General features: G+C 46.7%; 1 protein-coding gene across 1 annotated transcript; it reads left to right on the top strand.

The window, feature by feature from the left end:
* The first annotated feature begins 229 nt into the window (after positions 1-229).
* EIF4EBP2 (eukaryotic translation initiation factor 4E binding protein 2) lies at positions 230-21,442 on the top strand. The gene is made up of 3 exons (XM_040975891.1): positions 230-627; positions 14,520-14,705; positions 15,605-21,442. Exons 1-3 carry the CDS (start codon positions 483-485, stop codon positions 15,634-15,636), a joined length of 363 nt encoding a protein of 120 aa, XP_040831825.1. The 5' UTR covers positions 230-482; the 3' UTR covers positions 15,637-21,442.
* Positions 21,443-22,462: the final 1,020 nt, after the last annotated feature.

The raw sequence follows: 22,462 nt of genomic DNA on the forward strand, positions 1-22,462 counted from the left end.
CTTAGAAGGAATAAGTATTGAAGTTAGTTCAAGGCCTACAGATCCACAACACCACCAGCCACGAGTAGCTTTTCCCCTTCATTACCCTCTTCCGCCTACCCGGGGAAGACCCCGCCCCCCGAACAGAGGCCCCGCCCCGAGCAGAGGACCCACCATAGCAGAAGCCCCGCCCCCGATCGGAAGACCCGCCCACCGGGTAACTTCCGGTCTCGTCCCTCTTCCCGAACTCCCTCTGGCTCCCGCCTTCGCCCGCTTCCGGTCGTCGTCGTCGTCGCCGCTGCCGCTTCTCCTGCTGCTGAGGCTACTGGCGGAGGCCGGAGGATCGGGCGGCGGCGGCGGCGGCGGCGGGAGCGGAGCGGGACGAGGAGTGAGAGGGAGCGAACCAGGAGCGAGCCGAGCGAGGCCTTTCGTCCGCCCGCCGAACCGCCGCCGCTGCCGCCAGTCCGCCCGTCGGACAAAGCCGAGAGCTCGCGCCCACAGCCATGTCCTCGTCCGCTGGCAGCGGCCATCAGCCCAGCCAGAGCCGTGCCATCCCCACGCGCACCGTGCCCATCAGCGACGCCGCGCAGCTACCTCATGATTACTGCACCACGCCCGGAGGGACTCTCTTCTCCACCACACCGGGAGGTGAGCCAGCCTTGCCCTGCCCCGCTAGCCGAGTGCGCGCCCCCTTCCAGGGACTAGGAGAGGAACGGTGGGGGCGTGGAGGGCGTGCGAGCCCTTGGGGGGCGCGGAGAGCGAGCGAGCCCTTGGGGGGACGCAGAGGACTGGCGAGCCCTTGGGGAGACGCGGGAGAGCGAGCAGCCCCCATAAGGCTCGAAGGTGGGCAGCTCTTGAGGGGCGCGGAGGGTGTGCGAGCCCTTTGGGCTGCGTGGCCGTTGGAACGCGCACTCGACCCAGTTTTCACTCGCTCCCCGCCTCGGAGTTCAGGCCCCCGCTTCGCGTGACCTGGTCCTCAGTGGCAGCGGATTGTGCACAGTCAGCCTTGATTATTGGAGTTGTGTGTCCGGGGGCCTTTTTTGGAGTGGAATCATCGGCGCGGGGCGGGGAGCGGGAGAGAAAGGTTTGGAGTTCTCGGGATCCAAGGATAGTTTGTTGTGCTGCTTTGAGAACCCCAGGAGGAGGCTCCCTTGCCAGGTGTGGAAGCCTCGCCCAATGTTAGCCTGCTTTGACACCATTGTTTACTGGCTGTGTGTGTGTAGGGGGCAGTCCTCAGGCCGGACAGACGGGGTAAAGTAAGGCTCAAGTGGTAGCGGAGCGAAAGGAGGTGAGGTGGCCAAGCACTGGCAGCTTCAGGGGATGGGGGAGATTGATTGGCCGTGCTTTTGTTGGCTTCCTCGGAGGGGGCATTGTCAGGCTGGGTGGGCTGCTCGATTCTGAGGAAGGTTGTGGGCATTGCTTTCCGGAGTAGTTGGGAACTGTTTACTGTACTTGGAGGAAGGTGCCAGGTGTGTTTGAATTGGTCACGGGAAAGGGGGGCTCAAAGGTTGTCTATTCTCGGAGGGGCGAGGATGGGCAAGGTCTTTTTTTTTTTTTTTTTTTTTTTAAGGAGCATGTTCTGAAGGCCACTAGGCCTCTGTTGTTGGAACTTGAGAACTTTGCCTTCTATGGGTGATGGGATGGCCTCTCACTGGAGGGTGGGAACATCGCTGGCAGCCCCTGCCAGGGGCAGGCTCCCTAGCCTCCTTCCTGTGGGCTGGGCCCACGACTTGCACCGCAGCCAATCCGGTGCAGCCAGGCCTGGGCCGGCCTCTAATCGATTGCACAATAGCAAGGCCTGCAGAATACCCAACGCCAACGGATAAAAATCTAGCAGGAAGCTTTTGCAGAGGAATCCAGCCGGGCCACTGGAGGGGAAGGGTGGGGGCCTCAGGAGACTCGACCATGACCTCACTAAAAGTGCATGGTTGTGTGTGCAGAGCTGGATTTAAGGAAACAAGGCTTTTCTCAGGGAGGGACTTAGCACCCTCCCAGCCAGACCTGTGCTTGAATATGCTTTTAAGTTGCCCAGAGTCGGCTCCAGGGGGGAGGGGGTCCTGACCATGATTGGACTGATATCATTTAAGGAAACAGGCCTGGCTTTCCAAGGGCCTTTCAGACTTCTTTGTGGTGTTGGTTTGCAAATGCCTGTGCTCCCAACAGTCCGAGGAGTCCCAGGAACACCTGCGCTTAGTCATTCAGGGGAGGGAGCTAGACTTTGAGCTTTGAGTGCATCAGTATTCCCCCAGGGAATCACTGCAGAGGGCGAGCTGCCATGCTTTTGAAATAAAGGCATAATTGGCCCAGTGCGGTGGCCTAACAGCTAAAGTCCTTGCCTTGAACACGTTGGGATCCCATATGGGTGCTGGTTCTAATGCCAGCAGCTCCACTTCCCATTCAGCTCCCTGCTTGTGGCCTGGGAAAGCAGTGGAGGACGGCCCAGAGCCTTGGGACCCTGCACCCGTGTGGGAGACCCAAAAGAGGATCTGGGCTCCTGGCTACAGATCGGCGAAGCACTTGCTATTGTGGTCACTTTGGGCGTGAATCATCGGACGGAAGGTCTTCCTCTGTATATGACTTTTGCAATAAAAAAATAACTAACTAACTGAATAAATAAAGGCATAATCTTTAGGCTTTGCTTTCAGGATAGAAACCCAACTCTTCGTCTGGAACAGTGGCTCAAATGCTTGTCCCTCCCCGCAACACATACATCCCCATTAGCTGGCCATTAAATCGCTTCTCTTATTCTTCAGTTTTATATTTAAATACTCATTTTCTTGACTCATGAATTTTTAAATTTATTTTTATTGGAAAGACAGATCTATAGAAAGACATCCATCTGCTGGTTCACTCCATAAGTGGCTCCAATGGCTGGATCTAAGCCAATTCTAAATCAGGAGCTTTTTTTTTTAAGGTCTCCTGTATGGATGCAGGGTCCAAAGGCTTTAGTGTGTCCTAAGTCACCAGCAGGGAGTTGGATGGGAAGTGGAGCAGTCAGGACATGAACCAGCACTCATGGGATCCTCGTGTGTGCAAGGCGAGGATTTAGGCAGTTAGCACTGTCATGCTAAGTACTTACTGACTCCTTTTTGGCCCTTTAGTACTTAATAAGAAGTACAGTTTCTTATCCAGATGAGCTTAAGATTCTGATTTGGGAAGGGAAAGAGAAGCAAGTTAAGATTTATAGTTCTGGGATTACAGAGAATCAAATACTGGCTTATGTATTTCAGACTTGGAGACAATAAGAGTGGGCACATTTGTGTTAGAAATATGTTCAGCTATGAGGGAGAGAATTAACAATTCTTGCTTCAAACTCCTTGGGTGTCACACCCAGCCGAGCATTCGAGGGTAAAAGTTGTGCTCAGTGCCCTTACTGAGCAGACTAGGCAGGGACGTCCACAACATAGTGAACGGAAGATTTCTCCCCTCTACCCTTGGTGGGTCAGAGGACGCAGCACACCCTGTATGTAGGTGCCCCTGCAGCACCTTCCTGAGTGTGGGAAGTAAGTGATGGTGGAAAACAACCTGGTGGAATGTCCTTTGTTTCTTTACTACGAAAAATTTTTTTGTTGAGGACATTTAAGGTATGTAACTGTCCTTATGTTTATATATATATGTGTGTGTATGTACATGTATATATTTAAGATGTTTTTTAAAGATTTATTTCTTTTTATTGGGAAGGCGGAGAGACAGAGAGGAAGATCTTTCATTTGCTGGTTCACTCCCCAAGTAGCTGTAACAGCTGGAGCTGAGCCAATCCAAAGCCAGGAGCTGCTTCCAGGTCTCTCACATGGGTGCAGGGTCCTAAGGCTTTGACCTGTCCTCCACTGCTTTCCCAGGCCACAAGCAGGGAGCTGGATGGGAAGTGGGGCAGCTGGGATATGATCCAGCACCCAAATGGGATGCCAGCACATGCAAGGCAAGGACTTTAGTCGCTAGACCACCGCATCAGGCCCACTTTATATTTTTTATCTTTCTGTGGAGGAATTGGGGATATTTAAGTTCTCCATTGAGAAGCTACTTCCAGCTCTAGTGGAAGGTAAAGTTAGTAGGTAAGGAATCTGTTGGGTTCAGTTTATAAATGAGAGAAATGAGACCCAGAAAATTAAGTCCTTGTAAAGTATCCTACAGCTAATTAGTGTCAGTGGGTTGCCTTAAATTTAGTACATTGAGTATTATTCCAATCTTATCCTCTGCTATCATAAGATATTTTTCAACATTCAGACATTTTCCTGCCTCTAGCTAATGTGGTTGTGCTTTCTGGGGGCTGAACCGGGTCTCCTGGGAGGGTTGTGTGCTAGGCAGTCAGTACAGTCACAGAAACCTCTTGCCTTTCTCTGTGTGACATCCTCATCAGCCCTGGCAAATGCTCTTTGCCATGATAAGATCTGAGATGATGCGTGGCTCTTCCTCACCTGCTGGGTAGCTGCTGGGACTGGCCCACTGGGGCGGATTGACCTGAAGGCCATCAGAAGGGTCTGCAAGTAAAGGAGAAGACAGGAAGACAGCAAGATGATGCACTTAGTGTGAGCTCTGCCAAGGAGCAAGGAGGTGGAGGTGCTGCCGTGCCATCTGCTTCCTCTGAGGGGGAGTGAGACGAGTCTGCCTGCAGGCACGGGGAAGGAAGGTCAGCTGCTGACCATATTGTTTGCTGTTTGGTGTTCTTGGGTGGAATTTATTCCAGGACAACAACTTCTGAACCAACCAATGTACTTATTAAGTCTAGCTTTAGTTAACAGCCAAAGGATTTCATTATTGTGCGCAGAAAGTACATGGCCAAGTAATGAAGGGTGTAAAATCATTTTGCTCCGTGGTAGAGCAATGACATTTACTTATCACAGCACAGGTGATCATTCCATGGGATATTCAGCTGTTGTCTTGTATTCATGAGTTTCCAAAGTATATATTGAAAAAGATGTCCTTTTTGTTCTTAAACTGGGTGCATTTTGCTGGCGAAGGCTTTAATGCTGGTGTATTGTTAAGATTCATGTATTTGAAAGGCTGAGAGAGACCGCTTCCATCCTCATTCACTCCTCAAGTAGCCGCAATGACTAGAACTGAACCTGGGCCAAGTGGAAGCCAGGAGCTTCTTCTGGATCTCCCACATAGAAGACAGTATCCCAGGAACTTGGGCTATCTTGCACTGCTTTCCCAAGCACATCAACAGGGAGCTGAATCAGAAGTGGGGCAGCTGAGACTGGCCCCGGAGCTGTGGGCCCCAAGGGTTTGAATTCTGCATCTGGGCAAGATCACGTTCTCCATCCTCAAGTCAGTGCCCTCTGGAACCTGCACCTCTGTCTGCCCTAAGTCAGCCAGCTTCTGGGGCCTGCTGGCGCTCCTGTGGCAGGCCTGTGTGCTCCCTTCTGCTTCCCTGAGGCCTGTGGCCTGAGATTGGAGGAAGAAGTGATGATCCTGTTACCTGACACCACCAAGGTTATTGGCAGAGACCTTTTGAGGTCTTAAAGACAGGTTTATAGGCGGGATCATGGAATTACTGTGTAGGTTTGACAAACAGTGTGTCTAAATATTTGCAGGACAGGTAGGGTAAAGGTACAATGGAGAAAGCTTGTTCATCTGGTTAGAAAGGAAAATTTGAGAAGGAAGGCAAATTGTTGCCAAGAAGCCAGAACTTTTTCTTGCTTCCCAAGTCTTTAGGTGATCAAATTAATGTTTAAAAGCTTGCTGCTACTCTGACTATGATAGAAGTCACTTAAGATTCACAGTGGGTAAGAACTCTGGCTGCTCTTTTCGCATTTGTCCGTTTGTGATTTATACATGCTTCTTCAAACCTTTGTGTTCCTTAGTACCCAGCAGCTAACTGTCCAGCCCATGTGCAGCTAGGTGTTTGTCTTTCTTATTCTTTTGTTGTTGTTTGTTTAAGATTTATTTTATTTATTTATTTTTTTTTTGGAAAGTCAGATATACAGAAAGGAGGAGAGACAGAGGAAGATCTTTTGTCTGTTGATTCACTCCCAAAGCGGTTGCAATTCCTGGAGCTGAGCCGATCTGAAGCCAGGAGCCTGGAACCTCTTCCAGGTCTCCTATGCGAGTGCAGGGTCCCAAGGCTTTGGGCCATCCTCAACTGCCTTCCCAGGCCCACAAGCAGGGAGCTGGATGGGAAGCGGGGCCACCAGGATTAGAACCGGTGCCCATATGGGATCCTAGGGCATGCAAGGCGAGGACCTTAGCCACTAGGCTACTGTGCCAGGTGCTATCTTATTCTTTTGTTATTATTTATTTTAAAGACACAGATAGGGATCTTGCAGCTATTCCCTCAAATACCTAGAAGTAGCAGTTTTGTCCAGGTCTCCCACTTGGATGGCAGGGACTCAAATATTTGGGCAACTATTCTGTTGCCTTCCCAGGTGAATTAACAGGAAGATGGATCAGAATTAGAGTAGTGTGGACTTTTGCTTTTCTTTTTTTCTCTTATTTTTGAGATTTATTTGAAAAGCAGGGTGACAGATAAGGATTTTCTGTTTTCTGGTTCACTTCCCCACATAGAGACAATAAGCAGGTATGGGCCATTTTGAATGAAGCCAAAGCAAGGAATTCTGCTCTAATTGGGATGCAGGTATCTCAAGTGCCAGAATCTCCATCCCTCTTGGCTAGCTCCCACCTCCCTAAAATTTGTTATTGATTCTAAAGGCAGAGACAGAGAGATCTTTCATCTGATAGTTCACTCTGCAAATGACTGCAGGACTGGGCTAGACCAAAACTGGGAATCCTGAACTCTACCCAAATGGGAGACCCAAACACGTGAGCCATCTTTTGCTTTTCTGTGTGTCTCGTGGCAGGGCTGTGGATTGGAAGTGGAACCAGCTGGTAACCCATATGGGTACCAGGCTGTGCTCTGGTGTCTTGAGGCTAATTTTGTTTAAGTTTTTAAAAATATTTATTTATTTGTTTGTTGTTTAAAGATTTATTCATTGTTATTGGAAAGTCAGATATACAGAGGAGGAAAGACAGAGAGGAAGATCTTTGTCTGCTGATTCACTCCCCAGGTAGCTGCAATGGCTGGAGTTCAGCTGATCCAAATCCAGGAGCCTCTTCCAGGTCTCCTACAAAGGTGCAGGGTCCCAAAGCTTTGGGCCATCCTTGACCACTTACCCAGGCCTCAAGTAGGGAGCTGGATGGGAAGCAGGGTTGCTGGGATTAGAACCAATGCTCATATGGGATCCTGGATGTGCAAGGCAAAGATTTAAAGAGTCACTAGGCTACTGCTCTGGGCCCCGATGAGTTTTGTTTTGTTTTGTTTTGTTTTTTAACTTAATTCAATACCTATGAAAGTAGAAGTTTTAAAAGTTAGTTACCTGGGGCCCAGTGGTGTGATCTAGAGGCTAAAGTCCTCGCCTTGAATGCACCAGGATCCCATATGGGCGCTGGTTCTAATCCTGGCAGCTCCACTTCCCATCCAGCTCCCTGCTTGTGGCCTGGGAAAGCAGTGGAGGACGGCCCAAAGCTTTGGGACTCTGCACCAGCATGGGAGACCTGGAAGAGGTTCCTGGTTCCCGGCTTCGGATTGCCACAGCACCAGCCGTTGCGGTCACTTGGGGAGTGAATCATCGGATGGAAGATCTTCCTCTCTGTCTCTCCTCCTCTCTGTATATCTGACTTTGTACTAAAAATAAAATAAATCTTTAAAAAAAAAAAAGTTAGCTACCTGGTATTAGGCTAAGAACAAAAAGTGATACTTCTATTCCCTTTCCTTCTGATTCCATTTCTACTGTCCAGAAAAACCATTTTAAGCTTTTAGCCTGTTTTTTTTTTTTAGATACATATGTGTATATATTATTGTTTTTTGATACAATTTAATTGGCACTGGGGTCTCTTCTCCCCGCTTCCACCATCCTGTTTTTGTAGTCTCTACCTCTGAGTTTCTAAGTGACAGCATTTAATGCCCTAGATTAGTTGTCAGTTATGTATATTAACAGTTTCCTACAAGGAGAAATAATGATTGAGTTGCTATATGTAATTTTCTCTCCCAGTTCAGGCCGCAGATGGCATACAGAATGGCGGGCCCATAAGAGCTGCAGAGTTCCTGTCACCTAGAGATGTCATAGACTTGGCAGTGCCTTGTTGGTGGCAATGATGGTGTGACCAAACTGTGCTGGCAGCCTGTGAAAGCAGCATGTGCAGTGAGGCCTGGCATATCACTCTTGAAAATCAACAGTGTGTTGCTAGAGTACGTAGATCCTGTGCCATGCTGTTCATTGTTGTCAAGTCCTTATCAGAGTCAACTGTAGTGATCAGCGCATTCACTGGTAGCAGCTGCACACCTTCACTGTGCTTCAAGAGGTCATGGCGGTGATTAGCTCAAACCACCTAGGTTTGTGGAAGTGCCCCTGTGGTGCTGTGACAGTCACAGTGCCTTTCTCAGGATCCTTGACACTGAGACGTGACTGACTGTGTACTTCTACCTCCTGATCGCCCAGCTTGTTTGTGTATGTGTGTGAGGTTGAGGTGCATTTAAATGTGGCTGACACTGCTGACTTCCTGCTCAACAAGCATTTCCCCTTCTGTGCTGTCACTGAGTCCTTGGTTCCATCCCTTCCCGGCAGTATGCCTAGCCCGGGATATGTAACTGCGAGTTTTCACAGAAAGCTTCCTCTTGGATGGATAGCATCCCATGAGGAATCTTCAACTCCACCTGTTCCCTCTGTGCGGGAGTGCAGGTTCAGCTCAGTCTTCTTCGAGGGTTTTATCACCAGCTTGTTCAAGTTCTACAATTTGGACAAGTTCCTTAATGCTTTTCCCAAGCTATCTAATTCTGTAAGAGAATGTTTAATTCTAATTCTAGAAGCAGCCTTAATTAAGCAGAATTTTACAAAGGAGTGTAGAAACTGCTGCCTTAGGCCTCCTATATTTAGCTGTATTTCAACACTTCATTTACTAGGTGTATGTACTTGATGCATAGATTTTTATTTTTAAAAAGCTACTTGGGGGGCCCAGTGCGGTAGCCTAGTGGATAAAGTCCTTACCTTGTACACACCAGGCTCCCAAATGGGCACCGGTGCTAATCCTCTCTGTCTCTCCTCCTCTCTGTGTATCTGACTTTTCAGTAACAATAAATAAATCTTAAAAATAAATAAAATAAGCTACTTGGTGTTAAGCAGAGGCCCTAAAGCTGGAGGAGCCTTGCTTCTGTCCTGCCGTCTTGGTTTTGACCTACAGTTGTTGGCCTTTTTGTTGATTTTCTTCCCTTTTTTTTTTTTTTTTCTCATTGGCAAGTTGCTGGATTTTTTTTTTTTTTTCTTCTCATTGGCAAGTTGCTGGATTTTAGATCAAAAAATCCCTCTTTCTTCCCTGCTTCCTTTTCATCTAAGGAGCTTGGATTTACATCCATGTTATCTTGTTAATGTCCGTGTCTAGAAAATGCTGGATTCAGAGTATTAAATTTGTCCTAGTATTTGGCTTTTAAGGGATGAACAAATGTATCTGTTAACCTAGATTTAAAGATTCCTTTTTTGTTTTGAAGTAGAGAAAAATTGGACAGTCACTTTTTCTTTGAAGACTTAATTTTATTGGAAGGTCAGATATACAGAGAGGAAAAACTTCCGACTGTTGATTCACCACCACCACCACCCCACCCCACCCCCCGCTGCAAGTGACCACAACAACTGGAGCTGAGCCAATCTGGAGCCAGGAGCCTCCTCTAGATCTCCCACACATGTGCAGGGTCCCAAGGCTTTGGGTCATCCTTGACTGCTTTCCCAGGCCACAAGCAGGGAGCTGGATGGGAAGCAGGGCTGCTCTGATTAGAACTGACGCTCATATGGGATCCCAGCATGTGCAAGGTGAGGAATTTAACCACTAGGCTGTCACACTGGGCTATGGATGATCACTTTCAATATTGTCTTTTTAAGATCATTTAATTTTTTGAAAGGCAGAGTACTAGAGACAGCACAGTGTGATATATACAATGAAATACTTCATAAAAAGAAAGGAGGTACTAATCGTTGCTATGTAGATTAATGTGTATGTAGATGAAAGAAATAGTCATAAAAGACTGTGTATTGTACGATTCAGTGTATGTGGTATGCCCAGAATAGGCCGATTACAGAGACAAGAGTGGATTAGTCATTGCTTAGGACTGGAGGGGAGGTGGGGTGGTGTCTGTGGGGCCGCTAGGAGGTAGGGTTCTTTATGAGTAATCAAAGCGTTGCAAAATTGATTATGATGATGGGTACACAGTTCTGTGAATTAACTAAAAACTATTGAATTACACCCTTTAAAATGGATGAGTTGTAAATGAATTTTATCAAATTAAAAATGTTTTTATTGATTCTGGTAGAGTACAGTGAATCTTCAGCTTCTCATACATTTAAACAGTCTCTAATGCATGTGTCCTACTTGTTTCAGTACATACAATCCATATGTTATTGCTTCTGTTCTATGCTTTTTTCACTGCTTTATCCCAAGTGTCCAGGTTTGGCTTGCTGCAAAAATGAGGATAAGCTGTTCTTACGTCTAAGTGAATGTTGGTAAGAACATCTCACTGGGAAGCTCACCCTTCTGAAGCTTGGCCAAACCTGAGCTGGAGGGGGGCACACGGCACATGTGCAGACTGCATTGCCGACACTTCCTTTGGAAAGCCATCCGGCCCTTCTCATCCGGATTGCACTTGCTTTACATATGTTCAGGGAACAGATTGTTGACTTCAAAACCCGACAGATTGGATCCATGAAGTTACAGTGTTTGTAAAGGGTTTGTTAGAGATTAAATTTTATTTCCCCAAATTAAAATGTTGAAGACCTTAAATCCCAATGTGATGGTGTTAGGAGGTGGGACCCTTGCTAATTGCTTATGTTTAGATGTAGGTGAGGGTTGTAGCCCTCCTGGTGGGGTTGATATTTTTGGAATAATAGATTCTGTATGCACACCCACATCTGGGGGAAGAGATAGGACAGCCACCTGTGAGCAAGAAGAGAGCCCTCTTCAGGAATCATCTACCCAGCCCCTTCACTTCCAGGCCCCAAAACTGTGAGGCCTGACTGGGATGGGAAGTGTTCCCAGTGAATTTCCAGTAATTCTTTGTAGACTCTACCTTTGTGTGTGAATTTCAAATTTCTTTTTTTTTTAAGATTTATTAATTTTTTTTATTGTTATTAACATTGTATTATGTGATACAGTTTTATAGGCACTGGGGATTCCCCTCACCCCTCCCATACCCCTCCCCCCATAGTGGATTCCTCCACCTTGCTGCATAACCACAGTTCAAGTTCAGTTGAGAGATTTATTTATTTTTAATACAAAGTCGCATATATATAGAGAGAGAGGAGGGGAGGCAGAGAGAAATATCTTCCTTCTGATGATTCACTCCCCAAGTGACCGCAACGGCCGGTGCTGTGCCAACCTGAAGCCAGGAGCCCAAATCCTCTTCTAGGTCTCCCATGCTGGTGCAGGGTCCCAAGGTTTTGGGCCGTCCTCGACTATTTTCCCAGGCCACAATCAGGGAGCTGGATGGGAAGTGGGGCTGCTGGGATTAGAACTGGCGCCCATATGGGATCCTGGGGTGTTCAAAGCAAGGACTTTAGCTACTAGGCCACGGCACTGGGCCCTGAATTTCAAATTTCTTGCACCAAAATTTTAAGTTCATTTCCAATGAACTGGTGAAAATGTTAATTCTAAGAAAATCTTTAAGTCTGTAAACTCTTCTCATCCATTTACTAAATGTTAAGGTCTCCTCCCTTTTTTGGATAAACGCTGAAATTTGCTCTCTCCTCTCACCTGTAAGATTTACTGGGTTATTTGAAAGGCCGTGGTAGAAAGGGAGACAGAGCTCTTTCATCTGCTGATTCACTTCAGTGCCTGCAGCAGCCGGGCTGGGCAAGGCCAAAACCAGGAGCCAGGAACGCCATGCTAGTCTCCCGTATGGGTGCAGCATCCCAAGAATTTGGGCCATCTTTTTATGCCTTCCGAGGCCCCAAAGCAGGAAGCTGTATCAGAAGTGGAACAGCAGAACATAGACTGACACCTGCATATGGGATGCAGGCATGGTGAGCAGTGACTTTTCTACTGAGCCACGGTGCTAGCCCTGGAGTTTTCTGTCTTATAGCAAATGTCTAGCTTTTTTTCCCACTCTCTTCCTCACATTTCTGATAGATTTGTTACCCTGTTCCTCTCTGAAATTGATCATCACAAGTTGTTTGAGGAAGAGGAAATATGTGACTCAGATTCATGTTATACATGACAGAATTCCTTTTCAGTTGAGGATTTAAAGGCATTTGCCCCCCATGTAGAAGGCCCAGAAGAAGCTTCTGGCTCCTGGTTTTGGATCAGCTGATCTCCAGCCATGTGTCCACTTGGGAAGTAAATCAGCTGATGGCTGATGGAAGATCTTTCTCTCTGTCTCTCCTCCTCTTCTTTGTATATCTGACTTTCCAATAGAAAATAAATGAATCTTTTTTAAGGCATTTGCCAGTGGGTAATATTTAGAGTTTTGTTCTGTAATCCAGCATCCTCATACATTGTCTTGTTTTTACCTTTAATTTGGATGACTTAACGCCTTAGAGCAGGATTTTCTTTGGCTTTTTTTTTTTTTTTTTTAAAGAATTGTTTAGGGCCCGGTGCGATGGCACAGTGGTTAAGGTCCTTGCCTTGCACGCCCGGGATCCCATATGGGCGCCGGTTCTAATCCCGGCAGCCCCGCTTCCCTTCCCATCCAGCTCCCTGCCTGTGGCCTGGGAAAAGCAGTTGAGGACGGCCCAAAGCTTTGGGACCCTGCACCCACGTGGGAGACCCAGAAGAGGCTCCTGGCTTTGGATTGGCTCAACTCCAGCCGTTGCAGCTGTCTGGGGAGTGAATCATCAGACGGAAGATCTTTCTGTCTGTCTCTCCTCTCTGTATATCTGCCTTTCCAATAAAAATAATAAAAATAAATCTTTAAAAAAAGAATTATTTATTGTTATTTGAAAGATATACAGAGAAGAGGAGAGACAGAGAGGAAGATCTTTCGTCCAATGATTCACGCCCAAAGTGACCACAACGGTCGGAGCTTAGCTGATCCAAAGCCAGGAGCCCGGAGCCTCTTCCAGGTCTCCCATGGAGGTGCAGGGAGCTGGATGGGAAGCAGGGCTGCGGAGATTAGAACTACCGCCCTTGTGGGATCCCTGCGCGTTCAAGGCAAGATCTTCAGCTGCTAGGCCACTTTGCTGGGCCCAAATTTTCTTTGGCTTTAAACCCATTGTGGACATGATACTTGGTCCTGACTAATTCCTTTTGTTTCCTAGCTGGACTTGGCACATATGCTGCACTACCACTTCCCTCTTGGTCGCCCTCTTCAGTCAGTGGTTTCTATAAATGATCACCTCCCAGGAATCTTCCTGTGGCTACTTTTCTTTTTCCTTTCCTTTTGCTCCCCCCCCCCTTTTTTTTAAGGTTTATTTAATTTTTTACTGCAAAGTCAGATATACAGAAAGGAGGAGAGACAGGGGAAGAACCTTCGGAAGTGGAGCTGCCAGGATTAGAACTGGCGTCCATATGGGTTCCTGATGTGTTCAAGGTGAGGACTTTTCACCCCTAGCTGTGCCCTCCTTTTTTTTTTTATATTACCTAACTCAGTAGTACCTTGGGGAGAATATGACAAAAAGAGAGCAGCAGCTCTTCCTCTAGGTTTATTTATTCATTTATCTATCTGTCTATCTACCTACCAGAAAAGTAGTTACAGAGAGGAGGGGAGAGACAGGAAGATCTTCCATTTGCTCCAAATGGCTACAGAGGCCTGAGCTGAGTTTGTCCAAAGTCAGTTGTTTGGAGCTTTTTCCAGATATGTCTTCGTGGGTGCTGGAGCCCAGGCACGTTAGCAGGGAGCTGGACTGGAAGTGGAACTGCCAGGACTTGAACTGGTGCCTAAATGGGATGCTGGCACTGCAGGAAGAGGTTTAAGCAACTACACATGGTGCCGACCCCTTGAAGATCATAACATTAGGACATAGGTCAGATATGAATTAGCATATCCCTAGGATATGGAATCCAAGTCCATAGGGGAAGATAGATAAACAGGACCTATACTGGCTGATAAGAAGAAAAGATGTTCTCAGTAAGGGGGTGACTTTTGTAAAGGAAGCAATGTTGAGTCATGAAGGATAAGCAGGGGTTTCACGGACAGAGCAGAAGAAAGGAGATTGCAGATGGCAGGAGTCTCTTCTTGGGCAGAGGGGTTAGAGTATCTCCTTAAGACTTAGGATTAGTGGCATTTCAACTCAGTTCCTGAGTCCTAACTCCTGACAGTGCGCTTGGGGAGGCAGCAGGTGATAGCTCACCTTCTACCCACGGGAGAGACAGATTGAGTTCCAGCCTCCTGGGCCAGCCGAGGCCATTGTAGGCATTTGGAGAGGAAACAGTGTGAGGACGATACTTGTCTTTCCTTTCCTGTCTCTCTCTCTCTCTCTCTCTCTGCCTTTCAACTACTGGTCATTTTTGTTTGTTTTAAAGAGTATTAAGAGAAAGAAGGGATATTTCCAAAATAAATGCTTTCTTGGGTAATATGCTGCTAGCTCTTTACTTTGTTTCAGAGTGTTTTCAACCCTGTTTTCCAGGAACCCGAATCATTTATGATCGAAAGTTTTTGTTGGATCGTCGCAATTCTCCAATGGCTCAGACCCCGCCCTGTCATCTGCCCAATATTCCAGGAGTCACGAGCCCTGGCACCTTAATCGAAGACTCCAAAGTGGAAGTAAACAATTTGAACAACTTAAACAATCATGACCGGAAGCATGCAATTGGTAAGAGAGTGGAGATGAAGAGGGCTGCTATGGGAAGTTGAATGTTAGTTTGCTAGGGTTGAAAAAATTTTGAGAAGAGAGGAAGGGAATATCATATTCATAGAATTATACCCATGAACTATATTGAGTCTATTAAAAAGAAAAAAAATGTTGGTTTTTTTTTTTTTTTTTTGAATGGGGTGATAACTGGTTATCTCTAAGGTGCCCCTTTATTCCTCAAATAGTTTATTGAAACCCTCTCGTCTAGTTACTGTGGATGGGATCAGAGGATGGTCAGTTCAGGTGGAGAGCCCTTAGCCTTGCCTTGAGGGCTTGATGACCTAAGCTTTATTGGACAGGGGTGGCACACATATGGCAAGCAAAATAGAATTTCACAGTCCAAATTCTCATCCCTTACTTGAACTAGGCCTGTTCCTTCTAGAATGTCCTTTTGTATGATGTGGGGAAATGCAGAGGGGTTTGTTTCCCAATATGTTTCTGAATATGCCTGCCACGCACATCTGTAGTCAGGAGTTCTTTGTGTCTGACACAACAGCTAGGTGGAAATGGCCAGCTCCTGAAGTACATCCCAGGAGTTGCATGTGGAGGCCTGTGGGCGTGCATCAGCATTATGCCTTCTCATTTCAAATGAGTGTTTGTTTAATGAGTAATGTGTTCAAAACCACAAGAAGAATGTGCTTACCTGAAATTCAGTAAATAATTCCCAGGAATTGCTGCTTGGTAACCCTGTGGACAGAGGGACAGAGTATAAAATGCAACCAAAGCAAAGCAAAATGTTTTAAGGCAACAGAGAATGGGATAAGTCTGGGCCATTTTGTGACTCTTGTGAAGGGAGATTGGTGGTTGAAAGTTTGCTTTTCCCTTTTGTGCTAAACTTGTCATTTTCTTGTGCTGACTAGGGGATGATGCTCAGTTTGAAATGGACATCTAACTCACCAGTAAAGATTAGCAGAAAAGCAGCTGTATGGAGACCTGCATGTACATGATTGGACCGATCAGATCCACAGTGGAAGCCTGGAGGCCATACCAGCAGTCCCCATTGCTGCTTGCACCCCCTTCTTCCAGGTGCCAAATGATGGGATGATGAGCTTCTGACCATTTCTCCTCCATTTCCTGTTTCTCCTCCCACTTAGTTAGATTGAAGGCCCTGAGACTATTTCCACAGAACCAAGCAGTCCATCATGGAAACAGTTGAACTGGCTTCCTCGGTCACTTTTCAATTGAGAACTACCTGTCCAACTCAGATCTGCCCCAAATCAAATTTCTGCCCACCGACAACTTCCTGTTGGGAAGTCCAGAGAAAGGACACAGGGGTTTGGTGGGTCCTGCGTTATCCTTGCTCCTTCTCCTCTGTCTCCTGCCTGTGCTTCAGGGCTGCAGGAGAAGCTAGGTTGGGATCTTGAAAACCATCAGGGAAAGTGGCCAAGAAGAGCAGCTTTCCCCTTGGCGTCTGTCCTTGAGGACAGAGTATAGTTGGTGCAACTCTGGTAGCATTTTCCTGTGATACCATTCTGAGGGCTCCTTCCCCTATTTCCTCTGGGAGGAATGTCTTCTTCTGTCTTGGTATTACAATCCTTCTTGCTATTTTCTTATGTAGCGCGTTTGTATGGATATTTTTAAGCTCCACGTCAGAAGGGAGTCCCAAGTATCAGCTCTCCTTCACTCTTCCCCCGTTCCTTCCTGCTTGCATCTTATTGCTAGCAAAGTCTTTGTATACTCCAAGTGTCTGGGTGGTTTTGTGCACACCTGGAGCAGGTCCATCCCAAATAAGAGAGTCACAACAGCCACCTCTGCTTGATAATGCCTGCTGATAGAACCATGCCAGGTAACACCCAAGGATGACCCTGGGAGAGCGCAGGATGGTTGATGGGCCCAGTCTCCATGGTCGCTGCTTTAGGGCCCATGAGCTGTGTCACTTGTTTTGGCTGGCTGTTCCTAATATGGGCAAGTTTAAAGCCAACTCTCAGGTGCTTGCAGACAAGAGCTCTTCCCCTTGGCAAGTCTGCTGTGTTTGGCAGCTGGGGTAGATAAGACTGGACTTCAAAATGTGTTCCTCCCAGTTTCTTGCCTTTCCTGTTTTACTCTTGATTCCCCTTTCTTCTTTCCTTCTTTCTTTTGCTCCTTTCCTTCTCTGCCAGTCCATTTTTCAAATCCACTTCTAAGATACCTCAAGTGTTGGTATCTGATAAAACCTGTTACTCCTCTTATTTGAGGAGTAACCTTTTATTTTTAAGATGACTACAGACCTATTTTTAAATATGTTTTCAGTACAATTCTGAACAGCAACTTTTTAATTAATACCTTCCAGTGTTAGGAAGGTGAGAACTGTCCACAAGCGAGTCTGCTGTTCTGTGTCCCATCCCATGTCTCCAATCCATTCTCCACTTTTCTGCTTTCTCTTCTAGTTCGGGTGTGCATGTCTGCTGTCTGTAGAGAGTGTTTGTGAAACTGGACCATTCTGTCTTGTGATGGGATGTTCAAAGCCTACCCATTCCTTGTTCTTGCCCTGCGCTTTCTCATTCACCCTCCTCGCCACCTGTGTCTCCAGGGTTATGGACTGGCACAGGAATCCCAGGAGAGAGACACTTGTCATAGACAAGTGCATCCATCCCCTCATAGAAAGAAAAATAAAAAAGTCCTGGGAATTTCCGCTTGGATTTGATGCCCTGAACTCACTTGTTAAGTGATCAGATCCCAGGCTAAGAAAGCTGTTTTTCTTTGAAACTCTGAATGCTCCTGTTTGTGAACACGTTGTAGGAAGAACAGAGGAGGGATGTGTGTGGGACTTTGTTCTGTTTTCTGCTACAAAATGTGAATAGTTCAAAGAGTGAAAACCTTTTGTGATGGTTGATGTCTCAGGAATAAGCTGGATCTCCAATGTTTGGGGGATGCTTTGACTCAAAAAGTGATAATCAGAAAAATATGTTGTTGTTTGATATGTCCCTGTTCTGATTTTAATTAAACTACAAATTTCGCTTTACATACTCTTTGGAAAACTAAGTTGCTTGATCATTTGCATACGAAGTTTGCCGAGTACCTCTTTGTACCCTGAGAAGTTTGATTCTTTGGGAGTGAGACTTTTCATTCTTCTACACTGGTCTTGGCCTCCTGTAGAATCAGACTCCTGCTGGCCACCAGCTCTCTGCCAGAACCAGCAGCCTCTTCTCCATCTTTATTGCGGCCTGTGTTCAGGGATAGCAGGATGCCTGTGGGCCCTCTCGTCAGAGCATATGCCTGTAGAACTTTGGGGCACATCACCTTGGTAATGCTGCAGCCACCCTGTCCCTGCCTGCTGTTTGGTGCAGGTGTTTCCCTGAGGCTGCTGTGTCTGCAGGTGCTTGGGCCTCTAGAAATCAACATTTTAAAATCACTTTATGAGGCAAGAGAAATTTCCAGGAGATGATATCTCTGTTTGCCTCTGGATGTGGGGAAACAATTCTCATGGCTGAGATTTTTCCATGAGTAACGTATCCTGATGGTTTCTAGGAGGGGAAAACCCTTAATTTACAGCCTGAATGAGACGGTTACTAGAAGCTTAGTGAACACCTGTACTTTATGAGGAACCCGTGTTTCTGCACTTCTGGGGACAATCAGTCTGAATTGTGGGAAATAACCTTTTTCCAGATTTCAGCAGGATACACGGCATTGTTGTATTTTTCACTTACTTTATAGTGTGATTCCTTGAGTTTGCCTCTTCTGTTTAATTAGGTATTGCACAGGAGCAGACACTGGATTCTAGGTATTGGCTTCTGATCCAAGAGTGTTAACTTCCTGTTGCTGTAACAGATTATCCCCAAACTTAGTATCGTGAACTAACAAACGTTGTCTGTCAGTGTGTGCATTAGGATGTGGAATCACTCAGCAGGGTCTCATGAAGTTGGGACAGTATAATCCAGTTCTGAGTTCCCTGTGTCTGTGGATGGTGTGCCTCCCATAGGAGCCGTTCCACCAGGCAGCATGGTGTCTCCACCTTTACAATAGCCGGTTTGGCCCTGAGCAAGTGATCCCAGAGAGGGGGCAGGACAGGAGAAAGTTGATATGCATTTATTTAAAAAAAAAAAAAAAAATATATATATATATCAAAGTCAATTTATTGGAAAGATAGAGATCTTCCATTTTTCGTTAATTGTCCACAGTAGCCACAAAGAGCCAAAGCCTGGAGCAGGGAACTGAATCCAGGCCTCTCATATGGGTGGCCGAGACTCGACCACTTGAGCCATCAACACTGTCTGCTAGAATACATGTCACATCATCAGGAGTTGTGTGGGACTTGGGTACCCTGCCTGTCAGTTCAACTACTAGGTCTAACACCCACCTGTCGTGCCTTTTATGACATAGTCTCCAAAAGCACACACCATCACCTCTTCTTTAGCAACTAACCACTAAGCCTAGCCACCCTCAAGGAGAGGAATCCCCACATCCCACCTGCATGAAGCCAGGTCCACTGGAGGCAGGTAGTATCTGCAATGGTAGGCTTGACACATTGCTACAAAAACAGTCATCTGAGATGCCTCTCACCAAGGTGGGGCAGAAGACAGACTGTTGCCCTTTCCCTTAAGTTGCTTCCTGGTTTTAGGGGCATGGTGAAAACTGGGCAGCTTCCAGAAGTGGAGTGGCCATATGCCTGGCTAGCAGCAGCTCAGGGAATGCTTGTCTGCAAGTCCTAAACTTGATTTCTCTAAGATTCATTCACTGTTTATTTTCCTTTAGTGAGGAGAAGGAACTGGATCCTCCCAGCTGAGCCACTAAAGCTGAGTTAGAGTGGGGATTGTTAAAGGAGCTGATGAAACAGCAGCCATTGGGATTCAGGGTGAAGTAGAAGAAGGGATCTGGAGGTGGGGTGCGGTCAGTTTTTGAGGCCTGCTCTGCTCCCCTATTTCAGGTCACAGTGAAAATAGGCAGCATCGGAGACTCACAAGAGTCTGCTTGCTGCTTCTTTAGAACTTGGGAAACTGAGCGTTTCTGAAGGGGATCAGTCTTATCCTCGCCCTCAATATAGAGACAGACAATGTCTGATGTGCATGTGAGGCACCCGTTCCCACCATGCCTTAAGCAATATCAAGTAACTTAGACAGGTGGGTTCTATGAAAAGCCTCTTGCTGGTATCCCGTCTTGCTTTCAAGTGTACTTGTGTAAGAAGCATTGCTGCTGAAGCCATGTTAGAAAAAAATTTTCCCCTATTTGGGTTACCATTCTGGGAGTTTCAGATCTTGCCTACCCAGTTCAGACACCATTATAACTGGACACTTTCATTGGAATGCAGCATGCTAGAGCTGTGGGTTTCATTGCTGAGTCCATCATCAAGTCAATCAGAGTGCCTGCTTTCAAGGCCACCAGCGTAAAAGGCTTGGGTTAGAAGTATCCTGGAAACGGTTTCTCTTTCCATGTCTCAGTTGCTAACTGCCAGCACCCTTGGCCCTTTGCATTCCATTTTTGAGAGCAGGCCTTCCTGTCTTTGTCTGGACTACACACATAACCAGTTGATGAGACCCAATTACTTACCCGGCCCTCACTTCTGGGAGAAGGTAGGATTTTTTTGAATGAAAACATTGCTGCTTTGAGAGGACAATTTGTCTGGTTTTCGGGGGGAGGGGCACAGTGCTCCTTCCCGAATTCTTAGCATTTACATTAAAGCGGGATCTGATCTTTATGCAGGTGGATCATTGTTCTGCAGAATGCCATAACCCAGAGATGTTTCCTGTTCCAGAAGCAGGCTTCTTGTTCAGGAATTTCCTTGAGGCTAGCTCATGACCAATACTAGTTTTTCCAGTTAATCATCTGCAACATCTTTCCCAGCTTCCTGTAGGCTAGTGCTGGAAGTTGACACCTTTCAAGTTGCTGTGTAGATGGTCTGTTGCTTTTCTTTGCTTGTCAGCCTCTGGCAGCAGCCCTGATAAACCATGCTATAGGGCATGGATGCCCGATGGAAAATATGGCTGATGTAGGACACAAGTTCCAAGGCATTTAACTCTCACTCTGCTACCTTCCCATGTGCCTGAAGCTGGCAGAAGGGGCTGCCCTACCTTGAAAATTGTGTAGCCATCCTGAGATTTCCAAAGGGAGCTCCTGTCAGTGCTGAAAACCAAGATTCCCTGTAGATTTTAACTGCTTAGAGAATTCCATCAGCCCAGCAGAGAATACTAGTTCTTGTCCCAGTGCACCTCTCTCCTCTCCATCTTCCAAGCAGTCCAAGCCAAGGCCTTGGGCATTTTGAGTTCAAACGGGGCGGGGGGGAGGGTGAATCTCTACGTGGTGTTGCAGTTCCTCCTGGTGGCCGCCCCCAGTCACCGAGTCTGCGCCAGTGCCTTTCCTGCACCCATACAGGGAGTCCATCTCTTGCCGAGACTCTGCCACCCCAGGGCTCAATCTTGAAGAACCCAGGGTACACTCACATTTTGAGGTGTCCATTTTAAGCATCTTTATTTTTAATTTCTTCTCTATCTTAGTGCCACCAGGTTTATCCATTGTGAATAGAAAGCAGAAACTGCCAGCTCTTTCCTTGGACTTCCCTGCTCCCTTGGTATGTGACCCCTCACCCCATTCCGTCCATTTCACTGTCATGGATGGGTAGCAGAGGGCTCCCATGCAGTTTTTCAGGTGGTCCTGTGTGATCCCATGACCAGTTTATGTTGTTTAACCAATCTTTCAAACCAGCAAATGTTTGGAAATTAGGGGAAAATGAAATTCTTTCCAGTGGTTGCTGTTACAAAGAAATCAATAAAAATTTTGAATATCAACTTGGTGGCTTAATTTCTGAAAGTTTTGGGATAAAATTCTGTTGAGAGTATTTTTCTTATTCCTAGAGTAGGAGGTACAAAGGTATGTGTCAGCTTTCCACACTTAGGGAGCACTTTTGTTGTCTGTGGGCCTGGGTGTGTGAGGGGAAGCTTACATGCAACAGGATATAGGATGCAAGATCCCAAGCAGTAGTTGCAGTAGTTTAAGTGTTGTGCCACAGTAGCTGCCCTGGGATTCTCAGTCTTTAAACTACAGTTTCCTCTTTATAACATTTTAGGGGGAATCTTCCATACATAGGGAGAGCAGGATTCCATGTGTTGGTTCACTCCCGGAATGCCATGACCTAACTTGTTGTACCACAGTGCTGGTCCTTCAACTGTGGTTTCTTGAGCCCAGGCACGACTCCAGCAAATCCAGCTCCTGCCTAGGCCAGGATTACCACTTTGACTGAGCCCGAGCCATGGCTGTGTCACACCACCACAGCTGCCAGTTACTTGAGGCTAGAGCACAAGAGAAAAGCAAACAGGGTAGGGGCAGATTTGACCTGTACCTACAGTCCCTGTTAAATGGCTACGCTGCCTTGCTAAGCAGCCTGGGCTTAGCCCCATTCTCCAAAGCCATGCTGGGGTCTTCATCCAGATGAAGGTGCTTGTACTCCAGAGAACCTGGTCTCTCCCAGTGTTGGACGTGGTTCATGTGTTGTCAGCATAGTCTACAGGGTGCTGGTGGGGCACTTTATGGGAGGTAGTACAGGCTTAGGGAGCACTGCCAGCTAACAGTGCCAGATCCCACAAATGTGTGTGGAGCGGGGGAGGGAGTTCTTTTTTATATATCATGCCCTTCCCCCAACCTCAGGTATGAGCATACTTCAAATAGTTCATGGCAAAATGGACTTTAAAAAGCTTTATTTGGGTGCCCCAAATAAACCCATGCATTTTTTTGTAATACGCGTGTTCCACATACTTTTTGAAGACTTCCTTGTGTTTTGTTTAATGACCAAAAATGGACTCCTAGGTATT

The sequence above is a fragment of the Ochotona curzoniae genome, unplaced genomic scaffold (assembly GCF_017591425.1).
Source record: "Ochotona curzoniae isolate NIBS_2020 unplaced genomic scaffold, NIBS_Ocur_1.0 contig_2692, whole genome shotgun sequence".
Lineage (NCBI taxonomy): Eukaryota > Metazoa > Chordata > Mammalia > Lagomorpha > Ochotonidae > Ochotona > Ochotona curzoniae.